This window comes from Excalfactoria chinensis, chromosome 15 (assembly GCF_039878825.1).
Source record: "Excalfactoria chinensis isolate bCotChi1 chromosome 15, bCotChi1.hap2, whole genome shotgun sequence".
NCBI lineage: Eukaryota > Metazoa > Chordata > Aves > Galliformes > Phasianidae > Excalfactoria > Excalfactoria chinensis.
This window is the reverse complement of record NC_092839.1, coordinates 6,241,836-6,266,520: the sequence shown is the minus strand read 5'-3', so window position 1 is coordinate 6,266,520 and position 24,685 is coordinate 6,241,836. Positions and strand designations below refer to the sequence as shown.

Sequence of the window (24,685 nt, the reverse complement as noted above, 5' to 3'; positions counted from 1 at the left end):
ATCTGATCAATAGGTCCTGTAAGAGCAGCTTTGGAGTTTTCCTCTGATTGACCGCCTCTACTCCTGTTGACTCAAGGAGTGGTTGGTGCCTTTCACTTCTTTAAAGTCTACTTGTAAAGCTTTTCCTTTGGGAGGGTGGAGCTTCAATAGCTGTCTCTGCTCCCGAGCCTTTATCTGACCAAGGGGGTTGAGGATTCTTTTTTTTTTTTCTTCTTTTTTTCCTTCTTAGGCCCAACATTCTGATCTCACTTCCCTGCAACCTCACTTAGGAAGCTTGGGCAGTATCATAGAATGGTGTAGGGTAGAGAGGACATTATAGATCATCTGATTCCAACCCCTTGCCATAGGCTGATTGCCACCTACCAGATCAGGCTGTCCAGGGCCCATCCAACCTGGCTATATTTATGCTTATAAGTCTGGTCAGCCATTAGAAGTTTCTTATTGTGTTTGAATTTATAAGAATTTCAGTGTTTAGTTCTTTTTCTTTCTGTTATAATAACAACATTCTAGTAAAAGCGTAACTGCTTCTTGCACTGCATTGTTTTTAATGTGGAATTCTTCATGAACAACATTTACAGTGACTTTCTTCTAAAATTAATTCATTGAATCCATTGTTTCCCTGGAGCTTCTTCCATGAATGCTTCTCAGCACCAATAGAATTTTTGGGGAAAGATAAGAGAGTAGTTTTATCACATGCAAAATGCAACTGAAATTTTAAAAAAATGCAACTATAATTCACATATAATTAATTGTGCATTTGTTTCAGGATGAGAAAACAGTTGTTATCTTCCTCTTTATTCTTCGATATTCTTCCATACATATCCCTGAAGCACCATGTTACAAACATCTGGACATGACTTACTGGGGACTGCCTCATTTCCTTGGGAAGCTGGAATGTCCTGTCTCCCCTCTCACTCCTTTGTTGGATAATTAAGCAAGGAATTTCATCATCCAAATCACTCCTGCTACCCTAGGTGCAGGAAGTCAAGTATTCTTCTACAGCTATACTATGTTTGTAAGCCACTAGGGAGGGACCTGGGGCCTGGAATATCAATGTGGGCTGACTTGTCAACACTCTCCAGGACCAGAACCTTCTGATGTAGACTGGTCAAGTCTATAAGCACTTGGCTGAGGTCTCTTCTAGGTCCTATCTATTGTCCAAGATACACTTCCTTTTTTTTTTTTTTTTCCTCTCTATTCATCCTCAGTTCTGGAGGAGGTGCTCCTAAGATGTGAAGCTCCCAGTACAGGAGAGAAGTGGACCTGCTGGAGTGCATCCAGAGGAGGGCCACAAAAATGTTCTGAGGGATGGAACGCTTCCCTATGAGCACAGCTGGGAGAGCTGAGACTGTGCAGCCTGGTCCTGTCAGTATCTAAAGGGGCTGTGAGAAAGGGGACAGACTCTTTTGCGGGATCTGTGTGATAGGACATGGCCAGATGATCTGAAATTGAAAGAGATTTAGATTCTATATTAGGAGGAAGGCTTTAACAATAAGGGCAGCAAGGGACTGATGCAGAATGCCCAGGGATGAGGTGGTGGCCCCATCCCTGTAGACACTCAGGGTCAGGTTGGAGGGGCTCTGAGCACTGATGGAGCTGTGGTTGTCCCTGCTCTCTGCAGGGAAATTGGGTCAAATGACTTTTAAAGATCCCTTCTAACATGAATGATTCTGTGATTCCATGTGAATACCTTAGTTAGCAGGACACATTTTTTCATGTGTGTCATGAAATTCCCAGAGACTCAGATTTTCCCTTAGGATCTTGGCAGGAATGTTACAGTTCTTTCCAGATGGGAAGTTGATAGTGATATATACTAATATGGCAACTTGAAAAACTACCAAGGAACCAGCACCTAGAAATGAATCAAACTGACAGCGCACAAACTTCCCAGACAGCTCCCACATAGCCAGACATGACCTAGTGTTTATAGCCTATTACATTTAAAGGTAATCCCCTACCTCTCCCACTTATACACACATCTCTGGAGTAAAGATGTTATTTGGATGTTGTAACTTACAGTTTCACACTCATCAGAAATACCTCTTTACAAGCTCCATTCAATGTTTGACTCTGCTTATTTCTTCTAAGAACTTCAACATACCCCATCCTATGGCCAAGGACTCCTAATTCTGTACATAAACAAGATGCTTGCAGGTGTGACTCAGACCTTAGTGGTAATGACACAAAGCTGACAGACACAAGCAGAGGTAATTGAGTTTGAGGCTTTGGAACAAATTACTGAGTGCTTAGTAGCAGTCATGTGCTGCAGACTGTCCAAACTGTCCAAAGGAAAAGTGTTAACAAATTTACAGGACCATTTACAATGCTTTTCCCATTCTTTAGGCACCACCTTCCTTTCTCTTTCTGGATTCTCTTAAACCAAGTTCAGTACAGACTGGCCCACAGATGCACTGAAACTTTCTGGAAAAGAAAGTATTTGTATTTTCAGGATGTGTGTTTTTGGAACAAATTAGTGTGCATACGTGAGAGCAATTATGGGCACAAACACACACACACACAACTTAATACTTTAAAATTGTTCATGGCACTTTGAGGAGAAACCCTGGGTACTTTTGACTTCTCTAACTGAACTTGGGCTTGCAATATGACCTGGGTATTTCACAAGCAAGAGCTGGCCATGATCAGCAAATAACAGTTTGTTCGTTAAGTGCTGCTATTGCTTCTTGCTTTTACTGTGATGAGAAAATTGTGGTTAAGAAGGACACACTGATGTATCACACCTAAAAAGGAAGTTTTTAGGGATCGCTTTGCCAAAATGGCTTGTCTAAGTTATTGGCATATCGTTGCTTAAAAGGAAGTGTTACAATGCAGAAACAATTACTTTGTGGTTGTTTCCCCATTGCTACAGAGGAAAGTTTTTACTGTCTACTTTACTGCCCAAACACTTCTTCTTGTAAAAGGAAGGATTTTCCTAATCAGTCCAATCTCTTAGGTTACCTATCAAATTGTGTTTGACTATTTATTTGTTCTGCTGAGAGGAGGAGATGGATGAGGGAATCGATAGCCTTATGCCCACTGTGTCCACCTGATTTTGTCCCAGCCCTGAACAAGTGGACATCTAGATGATATTACACTTAATAGATGCAGTCTTTAAGCACTGTCAGGCCAGGCAAACAGATGCTGCTGATGAATACCAGCACAAGTAGTTCAGTCAATAATGTGAATTATTTCAAATGATTGTAATGGATGAATATTTGTATATTAAGATTTTGTGCAATTGAGTCTCATCAAGCTTTTTGACCACAGTGTAGCTGTACCTGTTTTAACCTCCATGAGGGTAAAACAACACCTCTCATTGCTGCACTTCATCCTCTACTCTATGGATGGTTGCTTTTTGAGTAACTTCCTAAACTTTTCTAGTTTATATCAGATAAATCCAGCACAGCATGAATTCCATGCCTACAAGTAACTCCATGTTTACTGAGTTCCCAAAAAGTTGGACCTAAGCAAGAACAAAGCCAATCTTGGTACAGTGTCTTGATTTAATATCTTTCTTGCAGTGACCTTACTCCTGAACAGCTGTATTAATTTGTCTGTATTACAAAGTCCCTTTCACAGTAACTTCAACAAATAGTTAAAATGATATTGCATTTTGCTGGCTCTGAATCTCAAGGAAGGAATCTAGTCTGCATTTGTGCTCATGGCACAAATATTCCCATTAACACAAGATTCATTCATATATGAACAACTCTTGATTCATTAAGTATCACGCTACAAGGTAGTTTGCAGTTTGCCATAATTTCTTCTGCTCTATATGCAGTTTAATAATACTTAGCAGTAGTATGGTAATGGATGGATGATCTTTTTTTCCTTGTTGGTGTCTTTTGAAAAATACATGCAAGAAAATACTGAAATAACCTACTCAAAATCTCAGCATGTAGAGTACTTCAACAATTCAGAGCCTTTAACAGATAATAACCCTATAGAATAAAACACGTATGGTAAATTATTCAATTACCCATTCCCTATTTAGGAAGATATTTATTTATTTGTTTATTTATTTATTTCCTTATTTATTTGCACTTACCAGCCATGCTTCCTTGCTCCTCTGTGTCTTGGGCTTTGTATTTCTGTGAGCAACTGTAGAGGTTTATGATAAGACTTCAAGCCTTGGCTGTGTGACAGCATTTATAAGGAAAACTTTAGGCCTCTCCTTCTGCTCAAACCAATTGTAATTCACATTAGGTGGGTGAGGCAGGTAAGTCATTCCAGTGGGCATGTAAACTTCCTAGTGACCATATATTAGCTCATGGGTTTTAACACACCACACTTATGCAATTCAGGCTATTTATCCCGAGGGTTGACTGAGATGCTCAGAAAAGTAGAACATTTAATTGCATACCTGGAATCCAGAGTTTCACATCCAATGATGCGTCACTTGGGAAGAGAAGATTTTTTGAGTCAGAATGAGTGAATATCTTTTTCCTAGCATGATCCACAGGTGAGTGTTCACAAAATAAAAGTATATATTCATAATGAAATGAATATAGTTGCCTCCCTATGAATACACTCATAAATCTTAGAAAGAAACAACATAACTTTTCACTCACTTCTGTAGTCCTTGTTTTAGGATCACTGAATCTTTTTGGGATCAGTAATGCTTTTGTGTCAGTGTCCCCTTAGAGTCACTGTGAATTAATACTAATAGCATTAATGCTGTATGTGTCAAGTAAGCTGCTATTAAATTGATGAACCACTGAATGGTGAATAGCTCTGAGGAGTGGATCTCAAGCAGTGATTCTCCCTGCACAAAGGGAAACTTCATCCTCATAAAATTAAAGAAAACACTCATTTTGTAGCAGGTACAAATTACAACTATAATTTGTGCTTCTATGGCGATTACTCAGCTAGTTTCTGACTACAAAGGCACAACATTTAAAGTTAAAATCCTTTGATCTGCATGTACAAGGAGGGTGTTTTGTAGATACAAAGAAAATTAATTCATTGGCATGACTTCATGATCTTTTTCTTTTTCTTTTTTTTTTTCTATTAGTCTTCTGGCAATTTGATTGTGGATCTTCCTATCATTTTATGTAGGAACTCCCATTTTTTTATGCTTACTCCAGTTTGAATAAGGTATTTTGTTTCATTTTATTGTTGCTTAATCTCACTTATCTACAGTGAGGAGCAGAGCCTGAAGCAATCTCAGGAATGTTAGTGCTCATCTTGAAGAACTTGAAGAGTGAAATTTTCATAGGATGAGGAATGGGCAAGTGTAATTCCTGCGTATAATAAAATGGGGTAAGAGCCATGGGAAGGAGCCTAGAAATTGCAGTTTGCATCAACTAATTTGGTCATAGAATCATAGAATGGCGTAGGTTGGATGGGACCTTAAAGATTATCTGGTTCCAAACGCCTCTGCCTTGGGTAGGGTTGCCAGTTCCTGGAAAATAATTGAATAGATGAAGTTGTTAGCATCAGCAAGATGATTTAAAAGTACCATGGAGTTTTTAAGAAGCCCACCTATTTTATTTATTATTATTATTATTATTATTATTTTGTTTCATGTAAACTTCTATTTGTAGCAACAAGGAAAAAACATGGTGTTTTCATAAGCGTACTTTGAAGACATTCTTTACACAAAATTTCTGCGAGCTAATGGTATGATTAGCAGGAATAAAGCAAGTGGGATGTTGTCCCGAAGTCTCACTGTCCAACTGGAAGGGCATAGCAATGGCAGTGCCATGAAAAGCTGCCTTGGAGCTTTCATGTTTGCTAAATATGCCCTGTCTGTTGTTATTAGGACTTCAGATGAAATACTACATCCAACCAGATGCATAGAGTTGAATCAGCCTAAAACAGAGGCAGCTGCAGAGATGTGATGACAAGTCTCAAAAATGTGAGAAGTGGTTACAAAAAGAGGAGCCTAAAAAACTCTAAAAAGTCTGTCATACAAATTTGAAGGTTAAGCATAAAGTGCAATGCTGACAGTGAGGATAAGAACTAGACCCTTTACAGAGGTTGTAAAAGTATCTGTAATTGTTTTCCATTGGAGATTAAGAATAGACTGAATGAATGTTGATTGAGGATAATATAGATGTGTAGTCAACCTTATCCTGGGGACCTTATTTTGATGTCACATCCATCACAGTGAGACTTTTCCCCTGTTGTGTCCTCTTGGTGCTTGAAGCTGAGCTGTGTCACATAGAGAGCGCCTTAGCATAGACGTCTTACATACCACATTTATCATAAATGCTCGTTTCAAGGAAGGAATTGAATGCTTTGAACAGAAACAGAGGAACTTAAGCACACTATTTGCCCAGTATAGAATCACTGGAGGTCTTTGTTTCTGCCAATACAAATGAGTTTCCAAGACTGGCTGGGAAGCCCAATGGCACTTTATTGCTCTCCTTGTGAAGGGGAAATCTACCACTCTTTCAGTCCCTTCAATACCTGCACCCTGAAAGAAGGAATTTATATATGACCCTAAAATAATCACGTTGTCCTCTTGCGCAGAGAAAAGCTGCCTCCTTTATAGAATCCATTAAAGTTCATTGGCTTTCTGTCCCTTAGAGCAATGAATTTCACATGCTAATTATGAGTTGTGTAAATACTTTTCTAAACATTTCCTTTCGCATTTAAGATCCACGAGTTCTTAGCACTGTCAGTGTTGAAAGGTGCCCACGGCTTTGCTTCACTTATACTTTGTGTTTGTGGGTTTTCTTTGCTCAGTGTTTTGCATTCCTGTATAATGTGCTGTCCTTTTGTATCCCCACAATTATGAAATTTCAGATTTTTCGGGCTCATGTCACGCTGATATCTTAGTTTGAACATGCCATGTATTTCTGAGACTCAATTTCTTCTGTATACTTTCTTACATGAAGAAAAGAGAACACGCTATCAATAAGCATGATGACAATGATTATTAGCTATTTCCTGATCTATTCTTTGTTAATCCATTTTTGTTTACTGGTAGTTTTGATTGGTTGTTTAGTTTTGTATGTTTTATGCAAAGCTCAGCTCAGCCCAAAAGACTTTATTTTTGAATCCTGTACAAAAGGAATATGGCATATGGGGATATAAAATGACAAGAGACCCTGGACAAGTTGTTCAGACGTGTAGATGGATAAAAAGGTGCATATTAGAAATCTTAAAGGGATTTCTAATCCAATCTGATGGCTGTAATCCATAATATGAGAAAGAAATATGAAGCTTGGAGTGAATTAAATTAATTAATTTGCAAGGAGCTTGTAAATAGCATGTTCAGGAGCTGATAATTGCAATGAAAACCTCATAATAGATGGGAAGGCAAGTGGAATCAGCTGTTTGAGAGAGAATACTGTTTTTTGGAGGTGACAGATCAGCCTATATTTGCATTTTAGAGTCAAGTAATTGAGGAAATTGAGTAATTGAAGTCAAGGAAAGAAAAAGTCACAGGTACCAAATATCCCTCAGTTTTAAACAGCTGCTGTTGGTATTAACAATAGTGATAAATTGACTATTGTGCCTTTTCTCTTTCCATTCAATTAAAAATACTCAGTAATATTCTCTCAATATCTAAAGGGGAACTACAGGAAAGAAGGAGTCAGACACCTTAGCAGGGTCTGTGATGATAGAACAAGGGGAAATGGTTTCAAGCACAAAGAGGGTAGATTTAGTTACAGTGCCAATGGTGAGGCACTGATCAGGTTGCCCAGAGATGTGGTTGATGCCCCATTGATGGAGACTTTCAAGGTGAGTCTGGATGAGGCCCTGGACAACCTGATCTAGCTGTGGTGTCCCTGTTCAATGCAAGAGAGTTGGACTAGATGTCCCTCAGAGATCCCTTCCAGCTCTAAGGATTCTTATGCTTTTGAGAAACCATGAAATCCAAAGTGCTTTTTAACCTGCAAACCGCATTTTGTACCCAAAGCCTCTTTTCTAAACCTCACATTATATGAAGGTAAACTGAACAACTCGTTTTATTGCCCTCCTTCTGTCCAGGCTGCTCACGTTAGAACTGTTGTTCACATATTACTGTACAGAAATGTTTAAGACATTTCCTGTAATTTCATACCCAGGACCAGTTTTGAGAAACCAGCTTGTCTCAACAGTTATTTCTTCCCTTTGAGCCGTAAAATACGAACTTCTTGGTGTAATAACAGAAATTGTAAATCTGCCAAATCTCCTTTGGTCAAATGTATATGTATGTATATATTGCCTCAGAAAGACAAGTTATTGCAAGCTTGCTGTGTCCTTGCTGTCCTAAGGAGCTCCCTCCCTTTTCTGACGCGCTTCTGCAACCACATGATACACACTTTTATTTTAAAGTTTGAATATGGTAAAGTTAATTAGAAGATTCTATAAGAGGGGAACCTGATTTTGCTTTAAACAAAGCCGATTTCAGTCACTCCTTCTTGTTTTCCTATTGATTTCATTATCCAATCATATTTGTATTCCATGCCAACATGCTAATGAGGATGAGGATGTGTATGTCTGGCTGGTCCAACCAGCATGACTTGTGGTGAAATGGGGTAAAGGCCTCCAGATCCAAAGTCACCATCATATTTTGTGGGTTCATCTGGCCAAGGGACTGCGAGGTCACACTGTGTGTCCCTTTTGTACCCTTCAGGTCTGTGGTGTTTGGCTGCAATACATTTTTAGAAATGGGGAAAGCGATGGAGATTACAGGAGTGGGAACTGGGCCTGCCAGACAGTGACTGTGCTTCCATCTTCCATCTCCTGGAGGCTGATCTTTCTGTCTCTCCCTGCAGTTTAAAGCTGCCTTCACCTCACATGCTGCCCCCAGCTACCGCACCTACCTTCACGTGGGATTAGTGTTGGAGGTGATTTGTTGGGACGTCCCCTTGCTATGAGAAGGTACAGCATTGAGGGTGAAATATTCCAGGGTGGAATACAGTGAACATGCAAAGAATCTGTTCCACGATGGCTCCCTAGGCAGCATGCCCTGCAGCCTTGGATGCTGGCAGCAGCAGGGGAGCTTGATGTGCCTCTCTTCCCCCACTATAGGAACTCGTACTGGGTCAGATTTGCACATCTGATTATAGTGAACACTTCCCCAGGAAACCCCAAATCACAATCGAGTTAGTCCTTCATTGAACACATGGTGGCTGCCTTATTCACATTTTTGGAACTCGCACGTGCTCTGCAGACGGTGTATTTATACCACCGGCAATCCAACAGAATCCGCAGCCTGTTGCTCCAGTAAACAGCACAACCCGTCAGTCCTGCCTTGAGAGCTGCCTTGGAACGCGACCAAACGCCTGGGAGGAAAGATTGGGGGGGGGGGGGATGTCACTCACTGAGCGGTGCTGCCACCTGCTGGAAGAATGGCGGTAGTGCGAGCGCCGTGTGCGACTGAGGGCTCACTGCTGCCGCCTGCTGGGGAAAGAAGGGAGATGCAGATGCTGAGCCGCGCATGAGTAGCAGCGCAGACTCGCCCCGCTACCCCAAATGGGAGCGAACAGCTGCAGTACCGCATTTCATTCGACAGGCGGCAGCAGCGAGCACCATGACACTGATGCGCATGTGCAGCGCTGGGTTGGGGGGGGAGACCTGGAAATATGCCTCTCCCGTGGAGTGCCTTTGGAGTGCCTTGCAGCACCCCGAAGATGACGGAGTACATCGTTGAGCATCCAGCTCTGTAACCAGGGGGCTGGGCAGGCTTACCAGGCACTTGGGAGAGCTCCATGTTCCTGCACAGCTCCCTGCCAGTGCAGCAAACTCCCTGCACGTGTCCCTACATGGAGCGTGCCCAAGTGAGGAACAGCAGTGAGAGCCCCGGGGTGTGCAAGGTGCTGGGGTGAGCAGGAGGCCTCGGGAAGAAGGAATGTGTGGTAGGAAGGCTGAGGTTTTGTCCTTCACTGCAGCAGAGCCAGCCTCAGCTGGTGTATGTGATGTCTGTTGGGGGGGGGAGAGGGAAGGGATGCAAAGTGGAAGAAACAAAATGATAAGGAACCTGGAGGAGGTTGGCCTGGGGAAAAACAGATGCTCTTCTTGCAGGTGGGATGGGAAATCTCAGTGTTGCAGAGAGACTGAAAAAATGCAGAGTGAAACCAAATGCACATCACAAAGAGCCGGGAGATGCTGAGCAACTGGTGGGTAAATAACCACTGGCTTTCCTTCCTTGGCACGAGATGCAGCCTGCCCTTGGAGGTGTCTCCCCTATCCCTGTGGTTTGTTCCCTTCCCTGAATCATTCCTGCTCCTGAAGCTGTTGCTTGCTACCAAGAAAAGCTCAGTGCAGCTGTTTATCCCTTGCTTAATTGCTTATGTATGCATGGCACTCAGCAGTAGCAGTGCCCAGCGTGGGGCTCTCTCTGGTTTCCCCCTCACTGAGCAGCACTGAACTGTTGTGAGTTTTCTTGTCCCAAAACCAGGGAAAGTTCTGAGCTGAAGAGAAACACGTGTGCTCAGGCTCAGTCGTGGTGCTCCATGTAGTGCTACTTCACCCTTCTGCTTAATCCTTTTCTCTATTAATATTTATCCACATCACATTTTTCTTCATTTAAACAAAGTCAAAGCTTTGCTTTAAATATACGTATTCATATAAATTTTCTCTAAGCCGTGGGAAGGCTGAGGAGCACCGTGTCAGCCCAGGTGCAGCTCAAGATGCATTGATGCTGGAAGCTTCTCAAGTGTTGTCCCTTGAGCTGTTGCAGTTCTTGTTTTTCTCAAGCATACGCCAATATCACAGAACCTGACAGTGGTTTATGTTGGCAGACTCCTGCTGCCTTTGTGTATCCATCTTTCGCCAGTTAGATTTGAATCAGTTCTTTGGGTTTTTCATGTTCTTATTTGGTAAACGTAGGTCAGTGTTTTGAGGAACTCGCACCCTAACGCGGCCTGTGGATATAAATCTACTTCAAATTAATCCCAAGCCAACGTTTTTCGTGCTGGATCTTTGAGTGAGAGAGATTTTTAGTTGATACAAGCCAGAGAATATTTATGACAAGAGATTGCTGGGAGCGTTGGAGGAGACAATCTGCTGAAGTGTTTGTTTCTGGTGACTGAAGTCAACAACTGGAATTCTGCTGGGTCTTTTTTCTTTTAATCAGTGGATTCCTGAAGCCCTGCTGCAACAGGAAAACAGCTGTACGTGGCTCCCAAAACATGGGGTGTGCTCCTAAAAGTCACCATGTAACTACAGAGCACGCTCTGTGAGGTTCTCATAGAGAAATCATGTCTGTGGCAGGAAGGAACACGGGGGTGAGCCCTCATCCATCCTGCTTTACCGAGCCAAGATCAATATGTCTAGACCATTGCTGACAGATGCTTACACACCTTGATAGTGTTAATGTCTCCATTCTTTGGCCTCCTTGGACAGTCTGTTCTGTGTTTCATCTCTCTTATGCTTTGCAAGTTTCTCCTAACAGCCATCCTAGCACTCCCTCCCTGCTGTTTCTGTTTGATTCCTAGCAGACATGGAGAGTAACTCCTTGCTCCTCTGCAGGACCCTTCTATGAACACTGTTACTCCCACCTCTGCTTTCCATTTTCTTGAGTTAGCTGGCCTTTTTCCTCCCATCTCTCCATAGAAGCTTTTTTCTACACCTGTGGTCGCTCCTGTTGCTGCCCTCTGGGTTCTTGCCAGCTGAATCCCATCTTTCTTGATGAACCCACAACTGAATGCAGGACTTCAGCTGAAGCTTTACCAGCGAGGAAGGTGAGGTTTATTTTGTGTGTCTCACACACAACTTTTCTGTTAATGAATTCCAGCAGACACAATGTCCTCTTGGCCATCAGGACGTCGTGGAGATGAAGACCTTACAAGTGCACAGGTGAACACATGACTGAAATGGGTAAGTGATGTTTTCTTGTCTCCTCTTCAGCACAAGTGTGAGGCCAGAGACCAGCAGCTCACACAAAGCTGGGCTCTGTGCAGGAGTTGGTAGAGGTGCTCAGGGGCAATGTCCTGTGGGACTGGAGTGTCTGTTGCCATAGCAACTGGTTGCAGTCTTTAATTATAGATGTGGTTCTGCCCTCTATCCCCTCCATCTTTTCCCCTGTAACAAAGCAACGAATGGAGTGTGCTACCCTTTGTGTGTGACCTGTTGGAGTCCCAAAAGGCAGGAATGGTGCCAGCTTTGCTGCAGCATAAACCCCCAGCAAGTGCAGCGTGAGAGGTCAGTACCCATTTGTAATGGGTTTGGTTCTGCTCCATTCAGGGCTTCAGCACTGGGCTTCCAAATACTGCAAGTATGAGTTGGACTAACACAAAAAAAAACACAAGTAAGGGTGGCAAACACATTAATTCCTGCCCTATTGCTGTGGCAAAGCCCCCCCACCCTCACCCCCTTCCAGCACTGAAATCACTTAGGTTGGGATAAAGCACTGCATATACAGCTGATGAGATGCCTTTGGTATTTGCATGTGGTTACACATCAAAGCCATCTGTTAGATTTGTTTATTCCTCAGTGACCTATCCAGATTCTTTTAGAAATTAACTTTTTAATTAAATACTGTTTTCTTACACCGTAGATTAGGAAAAGTCCCAAACTACAGGAATTATTTACTGGTGCAATATAGTGGAAAAGCTCCCAGGTTCCTGACTTCATGTAGCGTTGCCTCCACTCTGTTTGTTAAGTTGGTGTAATTTTGTTCCGCTGGCTTATTGCATTAGAGGGATATTTGGGTTTCAAAACCAAGCAAATGACTGATCTGAATTGCTAAAAGTGAGGCTTTCCCATCAAATCCTAATTTCTCTCACACCTTTTTCTTCTTTTCCCCCTCGATAACAGCTCCATCTCTGTCAATACTGGATATTTTTCTCTTGACATAATCACCAAAAATGGCTGAGTTTCTTAAAATTGTCTTTGATTCCTACTGGGGGCCAACAACCACCTGGAGAATTCCAACCTGAGCAGTTTTAACGATGGCAAAAGCTGACTACAAAAGACGTCTGCTGCAAAAACAGGAGCCAGCAGTTCTGAACCAACCGTTTGCTGGTTGTGGATTTATTTTCCTCTTATCAGTGCCTTCCGATTTGGAGCTGAAAGACTTTAAGGGACCAACACTGACAGCAGGGATGTTTGCTAAGTGACTCCAGGGCAGTGACCCTAATGTTATGCTCAGTGTCTCACTCTGCTCCCATTGTGGCTGCAGTGGGATGTGTGCCATCCCATGGCTCCCTGGGGACCTCTTGGTGGCAGCAGAAGAGCTGGACCATCCACAGGCTATTGTTATGGAAGTTTAAAGCCAATTCAGCTTTTGTTACAGGGTACCGGCTTGTATTTATTACTCAGAAAAGCAATGTATTTGTTTGAAAATTGTGCTTTGGATAGCCCATCTCTATTTGAATCACCTGTCTGCAGTGTTCCTCAGCTGCTGGGAGTGGAATAGGGACTGCTGGCAGTGCCAGCATCTCCCCCCAGAGGTGGCACATCTCCATATTCCTTGTGCCACAGCTTGCAGCATGGTACTGAACGTGTGCAAGAGATGAAGAAGCTTCCAGTAAATGGACAAGGACAAGAGCTGCTTGTTCTTCACATGTGATGGCAGAGAAGTTTGGGAGTGTACTGGGAATTCCTGATGTGCTGGGTTTTAATGGCTGAAGTGAAGCCCTTTTAAACTTTGCATTACAGGGCCCGGGGTTTTAATGTTTAATGTACTGAGAAAGACAAAGGCAGGTAGCTGACACCTCCCTTGAAATAAGAATCTCTATGATGGTAATTCTGAAGAATCCCTGTTACTGTTATTGCTTTGGTTGGTGGGATGGCATAGCACAAATGCTGGGAATGGGGAGTGCGGCCTCATTTGTCAGGTACTGTATGAATCTGAGGGTTGGAAGATTGCAGTTTGAGAGATGGAGGAGGATGGAGAGATGAGAGCAGCAGGGGCATCAGTAAGTGCCTCTGAACACAGCAACCATCCCCAGCTGGTGACAGGTGTGACCTGTGTCAAACAAGGCATCTTGTAGATGAAACAGGTGGTGATGATTTCTGACTGCCACAGGTGCAGCTGGGTCCAGCTGAGTGTCCCTCCAGGCCTGGTGGGGGTGCAGGTGGTGACTCCCAGACAGATCTGCTGCCCTTCTCACAGAGGAGGGACGATGGGTTTTATGGGAAAGCTGTGTTGTGGTTGCTTGTCACAGATAAAGCATTTACCAAAACTCTTAATTCTGTGTCATCGTGAGGAGTTCGGACAGCAAAAAGATTTTTAGAGCACTCCATTGCTAGGAGTTCAGAAATGGGAGTAAACCTCTGTTTCTAAGTAGGTGCACTGCTTGGATATTTAACCACAACAGAAGATGGCAGTCTCAAGAGAGCAAGGGTGGTTGGGGCAGGTGTTGCATTAAGGGTTTTGCTGTAAGGCTTTTGGGAACCTGGGTGCCCAAATCTGTAGCAATTTGTGGTAGGGAATGAATTCAGTCATACCGAAGAGGAACTTCAGTCAGGGTCCTTATATAGACCTGTTCTGTTGTGCCTGTGGGTACTGCTCTGCTCTCAGCATCTTCCTCCTCTCCCACAGAGCTCATTTGGGGTGGGTTTCTGCTGTGTTGTTGTGTTGTAGGATTACATCCAGTTCGCTCATTTTGGTTAGTGATTGCTGGGAGTTAACAGGGAAAGGGCAGGCTGAGGAGAGTCTTTCAATGAAGAAAGCTCATTGAAATGCACGGGGAGTGGTTGTGTCCCATGTGAAGTTTAATCCGAGAAAGCCTTCAAGAATGGCTTAATGCAGCCTTCTGCATCGCCCACAAACACTTCGGGGAAAAACAGGGAAGGAGAAGAGTGTTAGATAAGCTGCTTTAAAGTGATCTTCATAATCCTGAGAATTAAAGTGTATTCTATTAGATACGTGTTACAGATGCAAAATAACCCAGTAAGGCTGGAAGTGACCCTTCCCATGGGCAATTCATGGGATTTCTGCAGCTGTACCCAAGTGTCACCAAAATCAGAGTTCCCCCTGCTCCCAGGGGAGGCCAGCCCCCAGTCCTGGGCATGGCATTAAATATCTGCTTGGAAGTAGATCTGAGGGCTGCCCTTGTGTTACTCTGCAGCCATAGGCATAATGCTTTCTGACCCCTTTGCATCTCCGGCATTAATTACTGTTGAATGGACAAAAACGAAGGTGTTTCCTCAAAGCTGAGGGCAAATGGGAACGGGGAGTGGCCAAGACAGGCTGGCTTCATGCAGGGTTTTCAGCTCTTACTGCAAGATCTTTGAAAAAGAGGGAAAAAAAGAAGAGAAACAAGAAGTTCAGTGTGTTGGTGGCACCACCAGCATTGCCCCACCTGGGGTGTTTGTGCCTGGTTACAGCTGTTGCTGGGGGAGCCCCTGAGCAGACCGTTCCACTGCACACAATGGTGATGAGGCAGATTCCTGGCAGGAATCACCGAGGGATATCTCTTAAGATTTAGAATGCATTTTGCTGCTCATTCATCCTCCATCCCACACAGCTTTTGGCAGGTTGCATTAATCCTTCTGTCTCAATTTCCTTCAGTGTGAGAGGGGATGTTGTGGTGTTGCCTCCCAGGATCCATCTGAAATTGCTCTCAGGCTGCAGCATCCTTTCAGACTCTGTGTATGTGGGAACAGAGCAGTTCTCACTCCTAGGAGCCCGGCTGCAAGGTGGATGGCACAGATGGGTGCTTGGTCACCCCTGTGAGAGGTCATTGCACCACCTCACAGCTGACTGATGTGGCTGTGACCTGGTGGATGCTGGGTGATGAATAGGAGCCACCAGCCCTTGGGGGCCTAATAAATCCCCGTCTGCTCAATAATACAGAAAGGCAAATTGCTTTACAGAATCCAGTGCTTAAAGCTAAATGTTAGATAACATATTACAGGAAGCTACTTGTGCCAGCTCTGCCCAAACAGCACAACAGGGGAAGTTAAAGCATTCCTACAGCCCCTACGCAGAATCATAGAATCACAGGAGTCAGAAGGGAGCTTTAAAGTTCTTCTGATCCAACCTCCCTGCAATGAACAGGGACACGTGCATGGGGTTTGGGGAAAACAGTATCCCCAGGGGAGCAAGCGCTGCTTTGAGATAGGATCCCAAAGATTTGATCTATTGTATTGATAGGTAGGAAAAAAAAAATCATTTCTCAAATCATTTTGCAAATTCCCTAGGAGAGGGGTGATGGGGCAAATCACCCTTTTGGGAGCATTTGTTCATCAGCCAGCAGAAAAGTCTATGTGTTTTTCCTTCATGAATTAACTACCTTTGGCTTTAGACACCCACCCACCTTAGGGAATGGGTTGGCCCCCACGCTTATCTCCTACAGGAAGCGAGACCAGAGTGGGTCTGGCAGAGCCATCCCCAGGAAGAGGAGCAGTGATGTGTGTACTTGCGGTCAGTGAGCACAGAGAGGCTACTTAATGGATGCAGGGGTGGAAATGCATATCCTGGGAAGGGCAGAATACTGGAGCCAGAGGGATAACTCTGAGTGTTCTTTGTGGGAATCTGAACCATACACTTCCCTGGTAACCCATTTGTATTGGCGTGTTTCCTACCCAAATTTGGGTGAGCTGAAATCTTTAGGTCCTCTTAGGATCTGGTGCCCATGTGGCTGCTCTGCCCCTAGATACAAGAGGCTTGCTCTCACCTGTTGTTTTTTTTTCATCCAAATCTGAGCCTGCAGAGACTCTTCCCTCTGCCAAGGTTTGTTTGCTCTCTATTCCTGGTCCCCGCTGAGACCTCTCTGCCCTTCTCCCCTTTAACTCTTGCAGCCAGCCCAGCAGCTCAGCTCTCCCACATCCTTCACTGCCTCTCTGAGGACCTCAGAATGCTGGCAGAGGCTTTGTTATTTGCACCAACTGCTACGGACTTTAAAATGTAAATGAACAACTTGGGAATGGCTTGCTTGTCTCATAGTGTGAGAAAGAGCTGGAGTAGTAGAGGGTATACTGGGGGACAAGCCTAGGGCCAGGAGAACAGCAACCAAACCTGCCCGATGCAGCAGAGCCTGCTCCCCCTCAGCACCATGAGCTGCAGCTTCAGCTGAAACTCTCCCAGGGCAGATTTCACAACAGAGAATGTAACAATGATGGAGCCCAGCTGTTGCTGACACTGAGATCCAGGCTCTGCTTGGCTTTTCTAAGGAGGGCAGGACACTTAAGTTTCATTTTTTGGACTGTGCTTTGCTAGTTGCTTCCAGCATTTTTCCCTGGTATTCCACTACTTTCATGCTCTTGGGCTCTCAGTAGTTCAACCACTCTGCACCATTCGTCTCGGTTCCTTCTGCACTTTTCAACACTCGTTACAGACCTCTGCCAAGAAACCTGATAATTTTCTTTCCCATTTAAGGGAAAGGATTTTGGACTATAAAAGAAATCTCCGTTATATCTTAAGTGTTTCTACACCGGAAAGAAAATCCCTGGAAACTAGGGGAATCCTTAAAGGGACATAATAGGAAGCACTGGAACTGAGACAGCTCATTGCATGACAGTCTTTCCCACTCACAAGAACAAGCACAGGGCCCTGGGGCTGTGAGAACAATATGGGTTATTGTTACAACTTCTAACTCAATTTAGGATATGAAAACCAGCATCCCTCAGTATCAGGAACCAGCCAAAACTCATGAGCCACCAAAGCTGCTGTGCCGCTCTCTGCTGGAAGCCCATTGTTCCAAATGCCATTACTGTGACAGCTGCAGGCTTGTTTATGTGCAAGGAGCCTTTCTTTCTCACAGCCATTAGTTCACTGTGACCAGTCCAGTGATGTGAATCAGACTCCGCTCCTGCTTTAAAGGATGGATAGGAGATGCCTTACTGCTGTGCAGTGTGGGTGTTTGTGAAGATGTGATGCTTCTCTTTATGCAAGCAGAGGAGGCACTGCAGAGGGATGCTGTCACATCTAGGCTCAGCCTGCTTTACTGTCATAAAATCACAGAATCATCGAGGTTGGAAAAGGCCACTAAGATCATCTAGTCCAGCCATCAACCCATTACCACCACCATGTGTTATATGGCCATGTTGTGGTCATGTGGTCATGCTGTGGTCTGTGAAACAGTGCCTTCCACACTCTTCTGCATGACAAGTTAAATTCAAGTCTGTATATACCACTGCTTCTGAGCCCAGGGGAGCGTATTTGTGTCATACTCTGTGCATTTCCCCTTAAGTACTTGAGGTTTAAAGTATTTCCTTGTCAATAACAGCTATAATACGCAGAGAGGAAGAGGGTTTGCCATGGGCTGCATTCAGGCATTTGGCTGGCTCCATTGGCTGTGGAAAAAACAAACCATAAATAAAGTTTGGAGAAGCTCGGGGTACAAAAATATCAATCAAAAGGAATATGTAAAGCATAAGCGGGTCAGATAACCTTGGAGAAGAGAAAGCAGACAGCACATTTCTGCATCCTCAGGCCTGCACTGCCCCTTGCTGACAAGCTCGCCAGCCGTGGAACAAGAAGTGCTGCAGAGAATGGACATCCTGGGGCTGGGAATGTTCTCTCCTCTCATCCAGGCCCTTGGATCACCCCAGGCACAGCCATCTGCAGGGCACACTCCTGCATTTCTACCTGAGGCTCGAGCATAATCCTCCATACTAGCAAGGAGGATGTGGAAGGGTAAACAATGCAGGAGCAGTGCCTTCATGCTGCCCTTTTGTGTCCCCTCTCCATGGCTGGTTCCCCGGCCTCTTGCCAGACCATGTGAGTGACATGGGCAGTGTTGCAAGAGTGATGTGGAAAGATACAAATGCCTTGCAAATAAAAATGAATTGCTTCTCTCCCCATGATTTAGCTGTATTGAATCTGATGCATGTCCCTGTATTAGGCTACTTGTCATTTTCCCTCCAACCATTCTCTTTGTGCAGAAGAGCGGCCTCCATTTGTCACAACAGGAGATAATATGCCCTGGATGCCAGTGCTAACAAACAAATAACCTGCTTTCATACAGCACTGCCAGCTGGAAGTTTCTAGGCACTTTATAACCATTAACAGATTTAGCTTCACAGCCCTAATCAGGAATTTTCATCTCTATTGTAAGGGAAGTAAAGTAGGATCTAGGGGTGAAATGAAGGGAAAGTAAGAGGTGAACCAGAGTGCTCTGGATACTGATTGCAGGTTTTCTTGGAGTGAGGGAGCTACTTCAGCAGAGGTGGGATTGGGCTTGTCAACAGGATTTATTCCCAAACTTTTCTCACACCTCCACACTAAATGATTTTCTATGCCTTTACAAGTGAAAGTCTTGGGGGGTTGGGGGACAAAAAACAAACAAACAAGAAACAACCCACAAACAAAATTCAAAAAAAACCCCACAAAACCACAAAATACTCATCTAGATTTCAGAAGGTCGTCTCTAAAACAGATATGGACATTCAAATACCAAAAATAATAGCATAACAGTGATATTGTATACACTAGGCAATGAGTGGCAGGTGGGGGTGAATGGGGAAGCATGAATAGGGAGAAGCAGCACCGAAAGTCTTTTTCTTAGGTTAATCACATATATACCAGGTTTCTGGTTTAAAAACTTCAGAGTAGGAACTGTCACTACAGAATCCAAGAGGCATGACCAATGGGGAGAAAGGACTAATAAGCAGAGCTGTGTACCTTTCCTACACCTGCCTAAGCAGGTGAGCTGCATTAAGTGGTGCTAATGTACCCATTAAGTAATGCTAATGAAGGTTCAGGCTCCTGCTGAGACCCATTTTCCCTTGTTGGAATGGGAAAGAAGATAGAGCATTGAAAGGATACTTTGAATGCTGTATTTTCTGGTTAGCAGATGCTCTACTAGAGAGATCCCTAATCAGAAATCTGTTACTATTACTCCCATCTCTATCTGCAAATACACATAACAGTTCCAAGTGCAGGCTTTCCCTTTGATGAGAGGTTGCTGGTGCGATGGTGATGCCCCAGCTCACTCCTTGCATGAAGATGTGCAGCTTCACAGAGCTCAGCTGCTCCTAGCTCAGCAAGCAGGGCCTAGAAAGCCTTAACAGCCCTGCTGGGCTTATCAGCACTCTCTGCTTGTCGTTTTTTTTTTTCCTGGCACCAATCCCTGCTCCTGCTTTCACGGATGATACCACCGGGAGCTGGAGGATGGTGGGAATAGTCCTACTGCTATGGAAGGATGCTGCAGCTCTCCACTCGGTGCTAGGTCTGGTCCAGGCGCTTCACCTGCTGTTAATCAGCCCCGGGTCGGCGGGGCCGGGTCAGGAAAGCGTTAACCTTCCTTGCAATGCTGCATCCCAGCTCACGGTGGAGCTGCCTTCCTCTCTTCCACCCCCAACTTCCAATTCACTCCAAACAACTCCGGGACAGAATTGCAGGGAAAAGCTGGAGGTTCAGACTAGACTTGTTGATCTCCGTTTCGAGGCAGCAGAAGGAAGTACCGAAGCTTTCCTTTGTGTCTTCACCAAGAGAAGGGTGGGGGAAGGGGGCAGATGCGGCTTCGGAGTTGACGGCAGGCAAGAGCGAGGAGCCGCAGCTGAGGGAAGGCCTTGGAAAGCTTCCTGCCGAGGGATCCGATTTACCTCGCTTCCCTTCCCCCCGCCCCCCGGACTCCGTGGCCAGACGGGAGCGCGGCCGCCATCCCTCCGCCTCGAGGCTGCCCGCGGGGGGATGCGAGCGGGGCCATCCCGGCTGCCCGCCCCGACGCACGATGTAGCCGCCCTCGGTCCCGCACAGCCCCGCGCCGCCTCGCTGGGAGCCCGCAGGAGGAGGTAGGTTCGGGCCGGGAGAGCGGAGCCTTTTCCCGCGTGGGGCTGCGGCCGGGAGAAGCCCTGGGGAAGGGCTGAAGGCAACGTCGAGGTTTCGCTATTGGAGTGGGGGCACCCAGATAGATAGGGAGAGGGGCCAAGCCCCGGCGCTGTGCCGGATGAGCAGAGAGAAACCGTTCCTTTCTGCGCCGGGATTTCTCTTCATGCCATCTTGTGTAAGCAACAGTGCTTGGGGCTGTAATAAGGCACTGGCTTTGCAAGGAAGGTTCGGGGGTGGTTCTTATTCCCATTTTCGTTGATTTTCCTGTTATGCAGAGGGCTGCGTGGGGTATGGGGAGGCGTCCCTGGGTAGCCCGGAGAGGTAGAGTGCGTCGTTCGAGTGGCTGGAAATACTCCCTCTTTCTCTTTCACGGAGCTTTCCTCGGGGAAATCTGCAAGGCTGGAGTTATAAATGCCTCTGCTCCCACCTGCTTCCTCCTCGGCCGGGCAGAGCGGGGTGCACTGTCGGCTCTGAGGAGGGAAGTTGCCTGGGTGGGTCGTGAGGGCACCCCGGGTACTGTGCCTGCTGTCCGGCAGGGCCCCGCTGCGCGAGGGAACGGCGGGTCCGAGCACTCGGGGACTGTCGGTGGTGGGGCCGGCGCGCTCCTGTCCGGTCACTCCGGGATGGGAAACAACGTATCAGCGCAGCCGTGGCTAGCGGCTGGGCACCTTTTGGGGAGCAGCGCAGAGCGGTGCTCTGGGGAGCTCTGCGCCCTCCCTTTAAGTCAGCAGCTCCCAGCCCTTTGCCAGAAGAGGCTCCTGAGCCGTGCTCAGCCTCCTTAGCTCCCCAGACGAGGCGTACAGACAACCCCCTCGGGCAAAGCCTGGGATCCACCGGGAGAGAGAGCAGCACCCACCCGGCCGCCGCCCGGGGGAGCTCGGCGGTAGCCGCCGCTCCGCCACGTGGGAGCGGGCGGCCTTCAGCACCGCGGGCGCGGACAGCGCCTGCCCGAGGCCGCCCGCCCGAGCGGGGCGCGGAGCGCGGTTCAGCACCGCGAGGGCGGACAGCGCCGCCGCCTCCCCTTGAGCAGATTAGCGGGGCCGGGCTGCCCCGGGCGGGGATAAGGCCGGCGGGCAGGCGGCCTGCGGGAGCGGAGGTCAGCGGGCAGGGACCCATGGTTGGCTTCTCTTGCAGCTCTGGGGCATGGAGGGGAAGGAGAGGTGAGGAGAGCCGGCCCCCCGCGCACCCTGCCCCACACCGCACCTTGGAGCATCCAGCCTGAGGGGGACCAGCGATGCCTCTGGGGATGAATAAGCATGGATCTCGCTCTACTACCTCTTTGCCTCCGGACCCCACGGAGATCGTCAGAAGCAAGGCCTGCTCCCGCAGGGTCAAGCTCAATGTGGGGGGGCTGGCCCACGAGGTTCTCTGGCGGACCTTGGACAGGTTGCCACGGACCAGGCTGGGTAAGCTCAGAGACTGCAACACACATGACTCCCTCATGGAGATCTGTGATGACTACAACCTGGAGGAGAATGAGTACTTCTTTGACAGGCATCCTGGGGCATTCACCTCAATCTTGAACTTCTACCGTACTGGCAAGCTGCACATGATGGAGGAGATGTGCGCCTTGTCCTTCAGCCAAGAGCTGGACTACTGGGGGGTGGATGAGATCTACTTGGAGTCCTGCTGCCAGGCCCGCTACCATCAGAAGAAGGAGCAGATGAATGAGGAGCTCAAAAGAGAAGCTGAGACATTGAGGGAAAGGGAAGGGGAGGAATTTGATAACACTTGCTGCGCTGACAAAAGGAAAAAGCTCTGGGACCTCCTGGAGAAGCCCAACTCCTCCGTAGCGGCCAAGGTAGGACTTCCACATTTCTTCTTAAGTCTTGTATATGCTGGCGCATGACTGTGGCGATTCTTACCTGAGGTGTTAACTTGCTACCCTTCCTTTATTGTCTTGGCAATTGTGGCCTAAAAGATGTTATGAGTAAAGGGGAGAAAGACCTCCCAAGTGTGAATGAGGCTCAATGCATATATTTGTGGTGGTTTGGAAGAGATTTAGTTTGCTCTGCCTTGATGGCAGCCTAGGCTGGCCAGTGTGTAAACAGATCCAGTGACCCCTGGGTCAGCATATGCTGGTTGCTGTGGCTGGAGGTTAGTAGACTTGTTGTTTGATGGCCTGTCTTGATGCGTTGTGTAACAGTGTTTTTTGGAACCTAAAACATCTGTATCCTACTGCTTAGCCAAACTATTTCGTAAAAGTGGAAATCTACTTGAACTCCTAGAACCGGGTCTTATCAGGAAATAATGTGTTCCCTTCTAGGTTTTTTTTGTTTGTTTTTTTTGTATATTATTATTATTATTTTAAGATACATCTTATAGGTATTTGTATCACGTATTTCTAAGCTGCAGGTCTGCTAAAGCTAGCATTTAAATTTCATCACTTACCAGATTCCAGACTATTTTAAGTCTCCCTATACAGTGCTGCTGCAGCTCTGTCAATAGTTGAAGCAATGCTTACTCTGAAGTTGGTGCCAGTGCAACAGATCTATTTGAAAGCGTTTGGATGATAAGATCCTTGTTAGGAAAAACCAGTGTTGGAGTTGGCTCTGATAATTTAGCTGTCTCATGTTAGTCACATTCTTTAGTGAGGAAAATCTCTGTGAACACAGTGATTCAGTAACCATGGGGATAAAAGGGGGAGAGGTTGAAAACTGTGGGATGGATAACTGGAAAGCATGAGTGACTGAGCAGTAGGGACTGAAACTTGTATTGTCTATGTACTGACATCCAAGTAGAAAGAGGCCCCAGCCATCTATGTAATGTAACTCCATGTTGAACATACATTTCCAAGTGCAAACCCCAACTCTATCTCCTCGGAAGTCTGAATTTGGAGGGCTACTTATGGAAACAGACTTTTTCTTTCCCTGTCTTTTCTCTCACTGCAGTGCTGCACACCATGAATGAAGAACATGTGTGAAGTTTTGGGGAGGGTTTTTATTAAGTCTGGAGCTAAATGGTTTATTCTGGCAGGGGAAGGGAGAGCCATGGTCTGCTGCTGAACTGATTATCACTTTTTTAATGACAAACGGAGCCTCTGAATGTCTTTTTCTCTCCAATGGCACAGATGACACTGTGCTGAATACATTAATCATTTATAAGGCTTCTTTGGCACAGTCCTGGAATCCTGAAACACAGGCCCCGGGCTTTGCTGTATGTGGCACTGACTCAAAATCCATTAGAGACTGTTGATGTTCATGATTTATTGTATATGAGCAGGGGGTCGTTCTTGCCAAATAAGTGTCTTTTGTGATTTATAAATGAAATACACTCTAGCTTCATTTTCTGAGAAAATTCACGGACTAAGTGCATTCAGCATTGCAGGCTCTGGATTAATTGAAAGTGAATCTGTAATGCATTATTTTCCTTCCCATTTAAAGCTACCATTCTGTGACTTGGTTACTGTAATGAAAATGGTTGCTCTATGTTCTCAGACCTCAAATACTTCAGCAGTTCTCAAACACAGCTTTCTACCCATTTCAAGTGTAGCAAGGAAAATAAGCATGATGAACAATTAGCTAACCAGGCAGGGACCAAAGACATAGTAAACCTATTCTTTGCTTGTTTTTCTCCCTGCTGGTGGAAAGCTTTCCTCTCCTGACAGAGTACGCCCTTTGCTTTGATCACCTTCATGAGAATTCATTCCACATATTGAATAGGCTGAACACAATCTTCATCTTCTGATGGAAGAGAGCAAAGAGAGACTTGGCAGCCTGACCCACTATCTGACCTAACCAGCTGTGCCCAGGCTGCATTTTCTAAATCTGAGCCTCTGCCTGGTAGCTGAGAGAATCTGGCCAGAAGCTGTCTGTTCAGTGGAGAACTATTGCTGAGGCTATGGGTCTCCAGGAGCTTCTATCTCCTAAAGTCAGATTTGATTTGCTTTGCCAGGCCTGGGAGCTAAAACCCTTTCTGTAGGAAAGGAACAAAGTAAATTCTTCTGTGGTTTAATGACTGTCACTGAATAACCTAGTACAGATTTTCCCCCAGATTATTTTCTTTTTGCTTATTCTTTTTCTTCAGACTTGTGCCACTCAATGCGAAAGGTTTTTGTTGGTTGGTTGTTTTTTTTTCCAT

General features: G+C 45.6%; 1 protein-coding gene and 1 long non-coding RNA gene across 3 annotated transcripts in view; both read left to right on the top strand.

The window, feature by feature from the left end:
* Positions 1 to 11,629: 11,629 nt before the first annotated feature.
* On the top strand, positions 11,630 to 18,654 carry LOC140259170 (uncharacterized). The gene is made up of 3 exons (XR_011905363.1): positions 11,630 to 11,760; positions 11,976 to 12,084; positions 12,700 to 18,654. It is a non-coding gene; the product is annotated as an uncharacterized lncRNA (long non-coding RNA).
* Positions 18,655 to 20,430: 1,776 nt separating this feature from the next.
* KCNB1 (potassium voltage-gated channel subfamily B member 1) overlaps positions 20,431 to 24,685 on the top strand; it is a 99,664-nt gene continuing 95,409 nt past the window's right edge. Inside the window, exons 1-2 of one of the 2 annotated variants that reach the window (XM_072349892.1) lie at positions 20,431 to 20,568; positions 21,740 to 22,406. In XM_072349892.1, coding sequence (XP_072205993.1) covers positions 21,840 to 22,406 — 567 coding nt within the window. In that variant the 5' untranslated portion in view covers positions 20,431 to 20,568; positions 21,740 to 21,839. Of the gene's footprint in view, positions 20,569 to 20,622; positions 20,781 to 21,739; positions 22,407 to 24,685 lie in introns of those variants that run through there. The other variant, XM_072349893.1, reaches the window with a different exon arrangement.